The 16,171-nt window shown below is 41.4% G+C and overlaps 1 protein-coding gene across 3 annotated transcripts in view; it reads left to right on the forward strand.

The window, feature by feature from the left end:
* LOC125467389 (cytosolic carboxypeptidase 4) overlaps nucleotides 1-16,171 on the forward strand; it is a 250,089-nt gene that overhangs the window by 12,509 nt on the left and 221,409 nt on the right. For 2 of the 3 annotated variants that reach the window (XR_007250625.2, XM_048563165.2), the window contains exons 3-6: nucleotides 1,029-1,175; nucleotides 2,427-2,558; nucleotides 5,768-5,861; nucleotides 14,751-14,788. Coding sequence is in view for 2 of the 3 variants with exons in the window: in XM_048563165.2 (XP_048419122.2) it covers nucleotides 1,029-1,175; nucleotides 2,427-2,558; nucleotides 5,768-5,861; nucleotides 14,751-14,788 (411 nt within the window). In the remaining variant the exon portion in view is untranslated. The remainder of the gene's footprint in view (nucleotides 1-1,028; nucleotides 1,176-2,426; nucleotides 2,559-5,767; nucleotides 5,862-14,750; nucleotides 14,789-16,171) is intronic. The other variant, XM_048563166.2, reaches the window with a different exon arrangement.

Genomic DNA, 16,171 nt, shown 5'->3' on the forward strand with positions numbered 1-16,171 from the left:
ATGGTGTTATTTTAGCGTGTGGCTAGAAGTTTGAACCTCCTTCTAAACATGTCAGTCTTTATGAAGATTGTAGCAGGATAAATCATTGAAAGCGGCAGGAAGGGTTGGAAAGCAGTTCATGAAGCATGCAGGCTTTATTAATAGGGCCACAGTACAAAAGCAAGGAAGTTATGCTTCAAGACCATGAAACATTGGCTGAGCCTCATCTAGAATATTGTATTCAGTTCTGGGCACCACACTGTGAAAGCATTTGAAAATGTATAGAAAGGATTTATGAAAATGGTTCCGGGGATGAGGAGCTTCAGTAATGGAGATAGGTTAGAGAAGTTGGGAATGGTTTCTTTTGAGAACACAAGGCTGAGAGGAGTGTTGGTCTTTAGAATTGTGTGAATGTGGAAAGAGTCAAGAGGAAAAGCTGTTCCCAGTGGGGGAAATATCAAGAACCAAAGGACACAGGTCTAAGATAATTAGCAAAAGAAGCAAAGGCAACATGAGAAAAGACTTCCTGATGAAGCAAGGGTTAGCAGGTGGAATGCACTGCCTGGGAGGCAATCAAGGAGCCGTTGGAATATTATGTGAAAAGGAAGAATGTGTGGGGTTACAGGGAGAAGGCAGGAGAAGGGCACCAAGTGAATCACTCCTTAAGAGATCCAGTATGGACACAATGGGCTGAATGGCCTCGTTCTGTTTTGTAACCATTCTGCAATACTTGCACAAACTCAGTCCTTACTGCACTAGCCTGCTACATACAAAAGAAAGAAAAAGGTGAGCTGATACTTGGCCAGTATTCCTTGAGCACACAGTTGAGAAACCCATTGCTTTCATGCCAGCTCTTGAAGGGAATTAACTTCAATTACCACTCTACCTCTTCTCCTTTGAGACCTCTTTAAAACAAGTTCCTTCGACCAAGCTATGCATCCTAATCACTTTTTCCTTTCCTCATTTTTTTTTGTCTGATTTGGATCCCGTGCAGCTTTATATATGTTAAGGTCATTGATAAATAGTTTATTACGTACATTTTGTTTTAGGGACAGTCAAACGGATCCGTTACATGATTTCCAAGGGAGGCAGCGAGGCACTGTTACACACACTAATTAACATGAGTAGAATATTTCCTCCAAATTACGATGTCCTCTTGCCTCTAATGCACTTGATCATCAAAGTTGGACAAAGAGGTAAGAAACTGAGTTTAATGTTGTATTTTGCACTTTGGCATTTGGAACTTTGCATAACAGCAGTGAGAAAGGAAATGCTACTGATGTGGGTTTAAGCAGAGAGAAAAAAAATTTAAGAAGGACACGACAGGGGAACTGTTTTACACAGTGGTTTGTGTGTGGAATGAAGTGATAGATACAGGTACAGTTACAGCATTTAAAAGACATTGGATAAGTTCATCAATAGGAAATGTTTGGAGGGATGTGGACCAAATGCAGGCAAGTGGGACTAGCTTAGTTTGGGAATGTGGTCGATGTGGATTGGTTGGACTGAAGGGTCTGTTTCCCTGCTATATGACTCCACGCAAAATTGCAACAAAGCATCTCCCAGGCAGCACAAAGGATAGTTATGACAAACGTAATGGTGCATAGAATTACAAGGAATGTGGCAGAGGATGAGGGCAGTCATATGTAGAAAGTCAAGTTCAAAACACACACTTAAAATTAATGTCTTCTCACTGCTGCGTCAGGGCATTCTAGTGCTCTATACTGATGTAATTATCAATGGATTAGGAATTGAGAAACAAAACCAAAATTTGGAGACAACACCAAACTAAAGGCAATGACAATTGGTGATAAATGTTGTGGAAGATTGCAAAATGTAAGTTCGAGGGCAAGCAGCTATAGTCCAGGTTACAAAGTAATACCTGAATAATAATATTGGCAGACAAAAACAATGACTTATATGATAAGATTTCAGATGGAGTGAACAAACAAAGCTTATTTTGTCAGGGTAAATTGACAAGACGAAAATAGAAGATGGTGAAATCTTTATTTTGAATGTGGTGGCACAAAGAAGAACATCCAAACTGAGATATAATCCTGAACCTGCATACAATCTTAATTAGGCATCGGGTATAGGTTAAGTGAATTATGGCTTGGATATGGTGTACCATTGGCCTCTAACAAAATGGATTTAAAAGCAACTTGCTTCAAAAAAAGTGCTTTTGTTTTCAAGGTGCATGTGGAAGAAGTAGAAATGTGGGGGAAAACGCGACTGTCAGCTGGATGAGCTGAGCTGGCTTCTTACATTGGATGATTCTAGAACAAATTTACTCTTGTGATATAAGAAAGACAGAGAACATCCTGTGGTCAATAACAGACTTTTGAAAACCTGTCCCAGTTCCATTTTAGCCACTGATTAGGGGACGTGATTAATTGTCACTCCTTCTGGAGTTTTGTAAAACTATATCTGATGACATTTTGTCACAGACAAGAGATTTGGACAGAAAGCTCAAGAAATTGGAGCCATTAATGAGACCTTGAACCTGCTGAAGCACAGTCTACCACAGCCCAAGTACGTCACTCCCTGTTTGTGGGTTCTCAAGATCTATGCTTCAAGTGGTAAGTGCCACCGAAGGTCACAAATGTGGAAACTTTAAATGACTTCTTCTATGAAGTTCTAATGTGACCTGCAATAATTAAGAGCTTTGTAATGGACTCCAGGATTTCTGTCTCTCTAGACATCAGTTTTAGTGGAATGTAAGTGTTGTAATTGTACCTGCAGAGCTTGTTGAGAAATTCAAATCAAATAAGCTGTGTCTACGAGTACATTTGGCTGCGCTTCAAATTTAATACAGTGTCTTTGAACCATTTCCTTTGGGCTTCAAGTAATTGAATTTAACTCATTCACTTTCTCCCAAAATGCAGTGTTCACACTCGCTTGCTAGGAAATCTCTGACCCTTTCAAGAGCTAAAATTATTCCAATATTCATATATGTTTGTAATCTTTAATATGTTATTACAAATTTGCATGCAGGGGGCTTTATTCCCCATATCAACACTAATTTGTTCATTGCTGAATATAATTTAGCATCTTGTTAAAGATTACTGTCTTGCATTGGTCCGGGGTGCAATAATAACAAGAAACACAGTACAAGGGTATAAGCATGAAGAGAGAACAATATTTGTTTCAGCATTATTCACATTATATACTACCAGACGAGTATTCATTTCAAACTTCGCCAGGGGAGCCTCTGAAATGTCCACCTTCTTCCTCAACCTAGGATTCCCCAGCACCGTTTTTGACAGGCCCCTCAGCTGGGTCTGACCCATCTCCCACACTTCAGCCCTCACCCCCTCTTTTCCTTCCTGCAAGAGTGAAAGGGTTCCCCTTGTCCTTACCTCACATTCCACCAGCATCCACGTCCAAAGGATCATTAGCTGCCATTTCTGTCACCTCCAGCAGGACGCTACCATCAGACACTTATTCCCCTCCCCTCACTGGTTAAATTTCCTCAGGGACCATTACTTCCGGGACACATTACTTCACTTTTTCTTCATTCCCAATATCCCCAAACAGCCCCATGATACCTTTTCCCTGCAACCACAGAAAGTGCGACACCTGTCCATTTACCTCCTCCCACCTCAGTATCCAAGGCCCCAAACATACCTTCCAATTGAAGCAGTGCTTGACCTGCATTTCAGTCAATCTAGCCTCCTGCATTCACTGCTCACAGTGTGGTGTTCTCTACATTGGGGAAACAAAGCATAGACTGAGTAACTCCTTCATAGAATACTTGCGTTCTGTTCGTTAAAAAGACCCTGAGCGTCTAGTTGTCTGCCGCTTTAACATAACATCCTTTTCCCTGGCCAACATCTCTGTTTTAGGTTTGCTGCAGTGCTCCAGTGAAGCTCAGCACAAGCTGGAAGAACAACTTCTTATTTTCAGCCTGGGGACTCTGCAACCCTCTGGGCTCAGTATTGAGCTCAATCACTTTAGGGCTTGAGCTCTCCAATGTCCTTACCCCAATCCCTACACACCAGGCCTCATTATCACATTACCTTCAACTTAATATAGTTTGATAATGGTGATCTGAAACAGGAGCAGAAAATGCCAAATGTGCAGGCAGCATCATGTAGAGAGAGAGAGAGAGAGAGAATACAGAGTTAATGTTTCATGTCTTTGACCTTGCTTCTGAAGCACAACATTAATGTTTCCTCTGCTCTTGTTTCGGTACTTAACTCTGGCTATTGACATTGCTCACTTCAATAAATCTCGCTGTTAAGTATTTCTAATGTTACCCTCCTGCAGTATGCAATCTATTTCTGACATTGTTGCCTTATAATAATTTTTTCTACTCATGAAGTACCTCTTAGTGTGTCTCCCTGACACATGTTTCCAATATATGTTCTGATCACAGCCTGTTTCATCTGATATATGTCCCTTTCCAGGGAGTTGTTCTGGTTAATGTTGATCTCGGGCAGTTGTGTGCTGCTCTGTTCTGATCACAGGCACTTGTATTCAATATATGTTTGATCGAAGGAAGTGCTATTGAGCATGCTCTTGACCCCTGAGTGGCAACGTTCGAGGGAGACAGCAGCTGATGCCTTTCCCTGTTTGGACAGGAGAGTTATCAACAGGGAAACGATAATTTCTCTTGCTGATTTCAGAAGATAAACAGCACAGAAGCAGGTTATTCAACCTAATCAGTTCATGATTGCAGAACAGCTTCAGTAACACTACAAGGAGTGATCGGTTCTTATATTTTCCAATTTTATTTAGCCCTGTTCCAAAAGACTACTTCCACCAGCTCTGATAGCTAGGCGATAGAGAACCCTCTTTACAGTTTACCTCAGCTATTAGCTCTCTTGTCCTTATCCACAAAAGATAGCAGACTAAATCTCAGACTTTAAGGCTTTAACAAGGGAGAAGATAGCCTAGTGGTATAATAGCTGGGCTGTTAATCCAGGGACACAGACAACATTCCAGGAATCTGGTTTCGAATCCTGCCATTGCAGATGGTGGAATTTGAATTCGATAAAGATCTGGGATTAAAGAGTCTAACAATGACCATGAATTGTTTGTTGGGGAAAAGCTCACCTAGTTCACTAATGCCCTTTTGGGAAGGAAACTGCTGTCCTTACCTTACCTGGCCTGGCCTACATGTGACTCCAGACCCACAGCAATGTATTTGACTCCTAACTGCCTTCTTGACAATTAGGAATGGGCAACCAATGCAGCCTGGCCTGTGATACCCTCAACCTGCGAATGGATAAAGGGGAAAAAAAAAGTCAATTTACTTAATCAAACAAAAATAAAACAATGTAATAATGTAATAAGATTAGCTGGTTCAATTTGCAAACAACACTAGTGCAAACTTAGACAGAATAAGTACTGCGGATGGTGGAGTCTGAGATTACACACAGTGTGGAGCTGGTGGAACACAGCAGGCCAGGCAGCATCAGTGGAGCAGAAAAGTTGACGTTTGGGTCTGGACCCTTCTTGAGAAAAAAATGAACCTTTCTGAAGAAGGGTCCTGACCGAAACAGTAACTTTCCTGCACCTCTGATGCTGCCTGGCTTGCTGTGTTCCTCCAGTTCCACGCTGTGTTATCTCTTACTCATGGAAACTTGATGTTTTTCTTGTACTACACCACGTGGAGACACGGTTTAATTCCTACAGGATTGTGTACAGTTCATGTCAGTTCAACTAGAACTAAATTGCTTGGCATGCCAGTACTAAAGCTCCCAGATAATTTGGTCAAGTGCATGATATCACTGTGCCCTCAGCAGAATTTGTTTGTAAAGTTTATATATTTAATGCTTTGCAGTTGTAACTGGTGCTACGCTCGGTAAGAGTGGAATTACAAGACTGCTGTTCAAACTGATATCTCCATATACAACCAGGAACACAAAGGCTGTAAGGTAAGGATTGAAATGCATAATTGTGCTGGTTTAATTTTCAATGTACAATCTGTCTCAGGGCGACCTCTCTCTGCTTGGCTAAATGTTTTCAGTTGTTTCGCAGCGATGATTACATAAATAGTAACAGTGTTTAATATTAATGTCTTTTAGTTCATTCTTCATTAACTGCTCTTGTGTAGCTCCGAGCTCACACTCACATATTACATTCTTGAGGGGGTTGTTGTGGAAGAGCAGGTGGGATGGTTTCTAGTCATTGATCTCAGGCTCATTTTTGGTTCACCCTCTTTCAGATAGAACATAGAACATAGAAAATTACAGCACAGTACAGGCCCTTCGGCCCACGATGTTGTGCCGTGGAATAATCCTAATCCAAAAATAAAATAACCTAACTGACATTCCCCTCAATTCACTGCTGTCCATGTGCATGTCCAGCAGTCGCTTAAATGTTACTAATGACTCTGCTTCCATGACTACCACTGGTAAACTATTCCATACGCTCACGACTCTCTGGGTGAAGGACCTCCCTCTGACGTCTCCTCTATACCTTCCTCCTAATACCTTAAAACTATGACCCCTTGTGGCAGTCAGTCCTGCCCTGGGGAAAAGTCTCTGGCTATCGACTCTATCCATGCCACTCATTACCTTGTACACCTCGATCAGGTCACCTCTCTTCCTCCTTATCTCCAGAGAGCAAAGTCCGAGCTCAGGCAACCTCTCCTCGTAAGACAAGCCCTCCAGTCCAGGCAGCATCCTGGTAAACCTCCTTTGCACCCTCTCCAAAGCCTCCACATCTTTCCTATAATAGGGCGGCCAGAACTGGACACAATATTCCAAGTGTGGTCTCACCAGGGTTTTGTAGAGCTGCAGCATAACTTCGTGGCTCTTAAACTCGATCCCCCTGTTAATGAAAGCCAAAACACCATATGCTTTCTTAACAACCTTATGCACCTGAGTGGCAACTTTGGTGAAAAAACCCACTTAGTCTTTCTGGTGTGAGTGACATTAGTGACTCTCTGAAAGAGAGAAAATTCCTTCTTTAGTTTCGCCTGAAATGAGAGACACCTTATTTTGACACTGTGATACACCTCCCAAACCCAAGTTCTAGTTATCCCCTTAATAGAAACATCCTTGCATCAGCCCTATCAAGCGCACTCAGAATATTATGTTTCAATAAGGGCACCTAGTAGTCTTCTACACTTCAAACTAGAATGTTGTAGCCTAATAAGTGATGGTGACTCAACAGAGTGGGATGAAATTGCTTTTAATAATTTTTGATCTGATTACCCCCAGTGTTTCTCTGTCAGCTTCCCCCCCACACAAAACTTCTGCAACCTGTTTATGCCTGGGGGGTGGGGTATTTCTGTATCATTTTCACTACACCTAGTGGCTCCGTGGTTAGCACCGCTGCCTCGCTGCACCAAGGACTCGGGTTTGATTCCAGCTTCGGGTGACTGTCTGTGTGATGTTTGCACATTCTCCCCGTGTCTGCGTGGGTTTCCTCCGGGTGCTCTGGGTTCCTCCTGCAGTCCAAAGACGTGCAGGTTAGGTGGATTAGCCATACTAAATTACCCCATAGCGTCTAAGGGTGTGCAGGCTGTGTAGAATAGCCACGGGAAATGCAGGGAAAGGGTAAGGGGGTAGGTCTGGGCAGTATGCTGTTCGGAGGGTCAGTGTTGGCTTGATGGGTTGAATTACCTAGTTCTACACTGTATGGATTCTATGATCAGAGTGTTCTGAATTTGAAGGATTCCTTTTATGCTTAATGGAATTAATAGATAGAAAATCACAAGCCAGGTATATGAGGTGGAAAATTTCCTTTTGCATGCTTTATTAGAGATTTTGCCAATTTAATCTACATTTTCAAATGTAACATGCTGTAAAGCAAGCTAATTAAATGCTTAAATGTTCATTGTTTGCATAGTCTTCAACCTTTTCTTGAAATAATTTCTGTATGCTGCTGAAGGGTTTGTAATCTGTTTCATGTAATAAATAAGTGAGCGACTGTCAGAGAAATCCATTTTCATTGAAGGAATGTTTTTGATTTATGAAACATCAGCATTGACACCTTAGCCACAGCTATGACTGATCACAGGTGTAGCCCCATGAGCAATTTGTCATCGAAAAAGTGCTTGTCAATAAATTTCAACACTTTGCTTAAATAAAGCATTTAATCCCTAATAACCTAAACTGCTCACAAAGTGGAAGGATGCTCCTGCCTGCTCTTCAATTTGATCCTTCAGATCGCATTTTGGGAAAATCTATGAGGTGCACATGCTCAGTTAGGGTCAAAAATATATCCAAATCCTGAGGCCCAAATATCCAGGGATACCTGGGTTTTAGGAGATAGGTTGATTCCTTGAAGTAAAAAACTTTAATGAAGACCACAACTAAAAATTAAAAAGTCAATTCAATACTTAAAATTGTTCAAGTTACTTTGAAAATACCGATCTCTTGATTGTTTTAACTTGTTGAGAACCTCATTTTGAACAATACAAATTTGGAGTATTAACAACAGAAGGTAATTGAAAGTCTATGTGAGTATCCCATTGGAGGAATTTTCACATTAGTGCATCAACAAATTGATGGCCAGCACAGGATCTTTACAACGTTCACATTTGCTTAGTTTTGTGATGCTAATCTATGGGTTGTATTTAGTGGTTTCAATGCAAATCATCAACGTCAAAAATGTAGCTCAAAAACAAGACAAGTTGGAGTTGCACTGATGGTATGAGAAGGGTTCAATACTTTGGTAAGGGAACAGCTCAGCTCAGGAAAACAACATGTGGAACCTGAGCTAATGGGAACTGCAGATGCTGGAGAATTCCAAGATAATACAATGTGAGGCTGGATGAACACAGCAGGCCAAGCAGCATCTCAGGAGCACAAAAGCTGACGTTTCGGGCCTAGACCCTTCATCAGAGCTCTGATGAAGGGTCTAGGCCCGAAACGTCAGCTTTTGTGCTCCTGAGATGCTGCTTGGCCTGCTGTGTTCATCCAGCCTCACATTGTATTAACATGTGGAACCTATTTTGTTGGATGTAAGAAACAGCTAGAGAGCAGTAGACATTAGTTGGAGTTATTTATCAATTACCGGACAGTAGTATTTGGCATGGTATTAATCTGAAGATGAGGGAAGCTTGTAAAAACATAATCATCAAAGGTGACATTTTATTTTACATTTAGAGTGAGTAAACCAACTGTGCACTAAGGCTCTGGAAGACAAGTTCTGGGATGGTTTTCTAAAGCAGCAAGTTGAAGAGCTGACTAGAGGATGTGCTATTTTGTATCTAATGCTATGTAACAATAAGCAGATAAATAACTATTATGGTTGAAAAAAAACACTTAGGCATGAGTAGCTGCAATCTGATAGAATTTTACATTGTGCTTGAAAGTGAGTAATTTCAATCTGAAGCAGGGGTATTACATCTGAATAAGGGAAATTACAAAAGCATGAGGCACAGGTTGGCTGGTCTGGATTAGGAAAAATACATTAAAATCATGACTGTACATGACTGTCTTCAAAGCATTATTACATGGCCTGCAAAAATGATATGTTTCTTTAAGGGGCAAAAACGCAATAAAGGTGAGTGATCCGTGGCTGACAAAGGAAGTTAATGAATGAATAAGATTAAAAGAAAAGGCGAATAAAGTGGTCACAAACATCAATGAATTTGAGTTTTTTTCTGGAATATAGTTAGGAAGGACTAATAAGTAAAGGAGGAATAGATTACAATTTAAATCTTGCAGAAAACATAAAAATGGATTGTAATAGGTTTTAATTGTTACAAGAAACAAAATGCTTTGCTAAGATGAATGTGGGTCCATTAAAAACAGTCAGAAGAATTTATAATAAGGCATAGAAAAATGGCAGCAAAGCTAAATGATTACATTATGTCCATTTTACCTCAAGAAGATACAAAAGACCACGAAGAACTAGCGATCCTAGTATGATGGGAGAATGAAGAGATGAAGGGAATTAGTATGAGTAAAATAACTACTGGAGAAATCAATGAGATTGAGACTTATTAAATCCCCGTGATCAGATGGGCTACATCCCAGAGTGTTGAAAGAGATGGTTATAGTTAATGCATTGGTGAAAATCTTCCAAAATTCCATTGATTCTGGAATAATTTCTGTGGATTGGAATGTCGCTGTACTGTTTAAGAAAGGAGCAAGTGAAAAAACAGTGCACCTCAGATCAGTTACTAGAAGTATTGAAAAGGACATTGATGAATGGACATGCATAAAGAATAATCTTACTAGGTTTAGTCAGCATGGATTCACGAATGGAAAATCATGCTTCATAAATTTGTTGGATTTTAGTGGGGATGTTACTAACAAAATTGATAAAAGGGAGTCAACGGATGTAATATATTTGGATTTTCAGGTGGCTTTTAACAGGAGATTGGTTCAGAGGCAGTGTATAGGCCTGGATTAAGGCTTGGTTAACAGACAAATAACAGACAGTAGGAATAAATGTGTCATGGCAGGCTTTGACTAGTGGGGTATCGCAAGAATCAGGATTTGGGCTGCAGCTGTTCACAATACATATCAACAATTTGTACATGGGCACCAAATGTAACATTTCCAAATTTGCAGATGGTACAAAGCTAAGCTGGAATGTGTGTTATGAGGAAAATGTAAATCAGTTTCAGGAGGATTTGGATAGGCTTAGTAACTGGCCAAGAACATTGCAGATGGAATTTGAGGTTGTCGACTTTGGTAAAAAGAACAGATGTTTGGAGTATTTCATAAATGATGAGAAGCTGTAAAGTGTAGATGTGGAAAGGGACTTGGATGCCCTTGTCAAAGAGTCACTGAAGACTAAAGTTGGTGCAGCAAGTTGTTAGGAAGGCTAATGGAATATTTAGTCCTTATTGCCAGAGAATTTGAGTGCAGGAGTACTGAGACCTTGTGACAATTGTACAGGAGTTTGGTTAGACTGCACCTGGAGTACAGTGTGCAGTTTTGGTCTCCTTATCTCAGGGAACACATAACTGCCAGAGTGGGATTGCTTCAAAAATTCGCCAGGCTTGTTACCCAGGATGATGGGAGCGAATTATGAAGCGAAATTAGGAAAACTGGGCCAGTGTTTTATAGAGTTTCTAAGAATGAGAGGTGACCTAATTGAAACCTATGGAATACTTACAGTGATTGCCAGGGTAGATGCACCTAAGACTGCTGGCAAGTCTAGAACCAGGGGCACAGTTTAAAGAAATGGGGAATACAACAGAGGACCAAGAGGGGGAGAAACCTTTTTTTTTACTCAGAAGGAGGCGAACCTTTGGAATTCTGTACCACAGAGGGCCATGCAAGCTCAGTCTTTCAGTATATTTGAAGTGGAAGGTGATAAATTTTTATCTATCAATGGTGTAAAGGGTTTTTGGAGATTGTGAGGCTAAAAAAAATCGAACTGTTTGATCAGCTGTGAATGTAATGAATGGCAGAGAAGGCTTAAAGGACTGAATAGCCTAATCCAGTTCCTCCCCTGAATACGTGGTTGTAGACATATCTGTGTTCCACATGCACAGTTTAAAGTAATACACGGCTAATTCAAAATTAGAATCAAAGTGAAGTTACGCTTCTGCCTGTGCCAGGCTTGCCAGTATGAATTCAGAGGCAAAGCAGAGACACTGGCCAATTGTAACCCATCTGCTGCTGTCTATCTCTCCCTCTCTCTTACCTATTTCGAGCCCAATGATAAATACATTAGAGTCATCATCGCATCTGCTGCTCCTGCTGTGTTAGGGATATATTAGATCAGTTTCTTGACAAATGCGCATTAAACTAACGCCTTAGCGTTTGGAAACTTAACTGTGTTGCTGTCTCTTGAGAAATGCAGTGAAGCATGAACGTATTTAACTGATGAACCTCCAACCTTTCCTTGGCCTTCATTTAATATTCTGAGACATTCTTGTGCCTTGGATAGAATGTTTGCCGTCTCAGTGGCAGCAGTCGGATTTGTTTTTATAACAGCACTGATGACTGGCATCTGACCCAGTGGCTGTAACAAGATCTTCCGCAACATGCAGAGGATCGGAGCCCTCACTGGAGCGCCGACTCCAGAGATTGGGAAAAATACAATTAGGCGGGAGATACAGAAGGCAACAGAGTGTAACATGTAATCAGCAAGAGTGCCCTCGCCTCTTACTCTTTTGTGTTACAATGTTAATATACGGGACTAAATATCCTGCGATAAATATGGACATTGCCAGGCAAGAAGCCATTACATGAAGAGGTCACGTACCTCGTATAAATACAGTGTGTTCACTGGCTTTTAAGTGATAGACCACGTTGAGTCTCAACAACCTGCACAAAGTGGCTGCAGACAAGCTCTTCATCCTGAAAACCCAAGTCCCTGTGGGCTGATATAGCCGCAAACCAATCGGACTGCATTAGAGAGATAAGAACCGAAAGATCTGCGGGTGCTGTAAATCAGGAACAAAAACAAAGTTGCTGGAAAAGCTCAGCAGGTCTGGCAGCATTTGTGAAGGAAAAAAAAATAGAGTTAACATTTCAGGTCCGGTGACCCTTCCTGAGAACCCCATCTGCTTCGGACAGATGTTCCCCTCCCTTTCTCTGATGACTCCTTATCTGTGGTTGCTTGGCTGAATCTGACGGTCAGAACTTCTGTTCATTCATTGAATGTGAGTGCCACTGTCTAGGCTAGCATTTATTGCCCATCCCTAATTGCCCACAGGGTAATTAAGAGTCAGCATTCAGAGGCCAGACCAGGTACGTATGGCAGTTTCCTTCCCTGAAGGACTTTAGTGAACCAGATGGAGTTTTCCTGACAATGGATTCATGGTCGTCCTTAGATTCTTAATTCCAGATTCTTTGCTGAATTCAAATTCCTCCAACTGCTATGGTGGGGTTTGAACCTGGGTCCCCAGAACATTGGCTGAATTTCTGGGTTAATAGTCTAGTGATGATATCACTAGGCCATTGCCTCTTCTGTAACAAAATGGAGACCATTGACCAAATGCATTTGGAATTTAAGGATATGTTGTAGGCCATTTAGGGCTGAGATGAGGAGAAATTTCTTCTCCCAGAGAGTGATGAGCCTGTGGAATTCTCTGCCACAGAAGACAACTGAGGCCAGACCACTAAATGTTTTCAAGGAGGAGTTGGATATGGGTCTCAGGGCTGACAGGATCAAAGGGTATGGGGAGAAAGCAGGATCCGGAATTGGGTGATCAGCCAGGATCAGATTGAATGGCTCAGCAGGCACAAAGGGCTGAATGGCCTATTCTCACTCTGTTTTTATATCTCCATGCTTCTATGGAACCTTGCAAAACAAAAACCTCATTGGCTAATGTGATTTAGTGCCCTCTATGTTCCATTGCCTTTTGGTGGAGGCTGAAGGGGAGATTTGATGAAATTCTATAAAGTTATGAGATGTATAGATAGGGTTAACAGTCAGAGTCTTTTTCCCAGAGTTGAAATTAGGGAAGCTACATTTAAGGGGGAAAGTTCAAAGGAAATGTGAAGGGAAAGCTTTGTACACAGTGAGTGGTAGGTGCCTGGGACACGCTGCCAGGGGTGACGGTGGATACATATGCAATAGGGGCGTTTAAGGGGCTTTTGGATAAGCACATGAATAAATAAGGAATGGAGGGATATGGGCCAAGGGCAGACAGCACAGATTAGTTTAACCTGGCGTCATGAGCAGCACAACATTGTGGGGTCAAGAAGCCATTCCTGTACTGTTCCATGTTCGAAAGCAAACTGAAAGCTTCTTAAATTCCCTCTCAAATGCGGAATAGCAAACCATTAAATGCTATTTGAGAAAACAGCCAGTCAAGCACAAGCAGGTACTGGCCTTGTCTGAATGTTGACATCCTGTCAACTAATGCTAGAGAAGGTCCTTACCTCTCTGCTTCCCCACACTCCAGAGTTTATCGTGTCCAGGTTCTCCCAGGGATTTCAAAACTTCTGCTTAGGTTTAACTGGCTAGAGCAAGACCATTCTTTCACAATCTCAGGCGTTTTCAATGCCTGACTGCCCATTTGTTACCGATCGAGTGCTGTTGACCCAATATCATTAAGATGGTGGGATGCAGTCATCTGTGTGATCATCAGTTTTCGCACAAGTCTGAAATTACATCCCACCCCATGGAGACAGAATAATGGTCTCCTTGCTTGTTGGCAGCAGGATTCCTACTATTCCTGAGCTTGGATCGTCTCAATGCATTTTCACATCCACTTGAATCCATGTGATAAGAAATGCCCAAATTTAGGATATTATCTGTCAGACTCCCCTAGCGAGAACACAAAGCAACTTATGTGTGAAATTGAAAGAGCAGACTAGAGCAACTAGCATTGCTGCTACTTTATTTAAGTTTCACTTGAACATCGATGGGTGAGGTGGGGGGTGGGGGTGCGACCTGATAGACAGGTATGGATAGAATGGGTAGTTGGAGTCTCTTTGCCAGTGTGGAAATGTCATTTAATAAGGGACATAGGTTTAAGATAAAAGGGGGTCAGTTCAATGGAGATGCAGGTTTTCTTACACAGAGGGTAGTAAGTGCCCAAAATGCACTGTCAGAGGAACTGGTAGATGTGAATACAGCAGCAACATTTAAGAGGCATCTTGACAGATACATGAATAGGCAGGGATTAGAGGTACATAGACTACACAGAGATAAAAGGTTTTCAGTTTAGAAAGGCATCATGTCTTGATGGGCTAAAGGGCCTGTTCCTACACTGTACTATTCTTTATTCTTTGGATCTGCTTTATAGTCCTGTTCTCTGATTCAAGAATTAGAAAATCTTTATTTTCTGTGATGTTTGATCAGTAGCATTAATTTTTATAAAGCATGTAAAGTATATTTTTTGCTAGATGAGCTGCAGTTTGCATTCTGAGTAAAATATTATTTCTAATTTCTAGAGCAGCCATTGAAGCTCTTTCAGCTTTACTGAAATCAAGTAAGTTTTTATTCATTTTCATGTTCATTGTCCTTCCATAGGATTTATTGTAAAATGATTTAAAATTTGAGTACATTTACCTTATGCTGTGAATCTGTGTTTCCCATTTGGAGAAATACTCGTGGTTTGTACCCTGTACTTTCTTGAGAAGAAGTACTATTGAAATGTAAAATGACAACACTATGACGTTTGTAAATTTTTCTAACTGTTATTTTTAAGTTGCTGGAATGCGATTCTGTTTTTCTACATCTCTTTATGTGAGGATGTTCTGCTGCTGTACATCATTGTGGATCATAATCTCACCAGCCTGTTGTCCTCACAGAACTGATTCACGGTCACATTTCTCATTCAACTGTTCATTATCTCCCTGGTGGTGGGGATATTTGCTCTGTTCAACTTGGCTGCAAAGCGAAAGTGACTGTACTGCAGATAAAATTAATTAGGTGTAAGTTTCATTGGGCTATCCTCAGGTCTCAAAGGTGCTGCATGAATTCAGAACAAAATTGCTGGGAAATCTGAGCAAGTCTGGCAGCATCGGTGGAGAGACATCCAAGTTAGCGTTGCAGGCCCAGTGACCCTTCTTCAGAACTTACGGTAACTAGGAAAAGGATGGTTTTTGTGCAGAACATGGGGTGGGTCGAAGCAAGAGAGTAAATGAAAGATGGAGATAGAGCCCAAAGAGAGGAAAGAACAGTTGGACAGACAAAGGAGTGAGCAAAGTTCAGCCTTGGGGAACGAATAGTTGCTAATGGGGGTTATCAGTGACTCATAATAGTTAGTGCGTCGTAGTAATCCATTTGATGCCAAGGCCTGGTGTATGGTAATTGGGGTAAAGGCTTGGGAGAATGTGCCTCAAGCCCTAAAGCTGTCGAACTTGATGTTAAGTCCAGACGGCTTCTCAAGTCGAAAGTGAGGTGCTATTCTTCCAGCTTGCTTTGAACTTCACTGGACCACAGCAGCGAAAATAATTTTTTTACATAAATTCAAGCTATTTCCTAATTTTTCTGTTTACTGGGCCGAATCTCACTAACCCACCCTGCAATGCTGTTACTTACAACACTGTATAATAATGACATCTGTATTTTTACCTCTGTGTTTTTGTGGTTGTGGCAGCAGTTTTTCCCGTACCACTGTGCTTCCTCTGATCGCTCATCTTTATGCAGCTGGTAGGTGATGGGATGCATGAACAAGTTGAGATCTACCAATTCTATTCTAGGCGTTACATTTTAAAAACAGGGTATTTGTTTGAAAAAACAACTCAAAGGAGCAGTCCTCACCCTCAACAACTTCTCTTTCGATTCCTCCCACTTCCTACAGACTAAGGTGGTGGCCATGGGCACCCACATGGGCCCCAGCTACGCCTGCCTCTTTGTAGGTTACGTG

Source organism: Stegostoma tigrinum, chromosome 33 (assembly GCF_030684315.1).
Source record: "Stegostoma tigrinum isolate sSteTig4 chromosome 33, sSteTig4.hap1, whole genome shotgun sequence".
Lineage (NCBI taxonomy): Eukaryota > Metazoa > Chordata > Chondrichthyes > Orectolobiformes > Stegostomatidae > Stegostoma > Stegostoma tigrinum.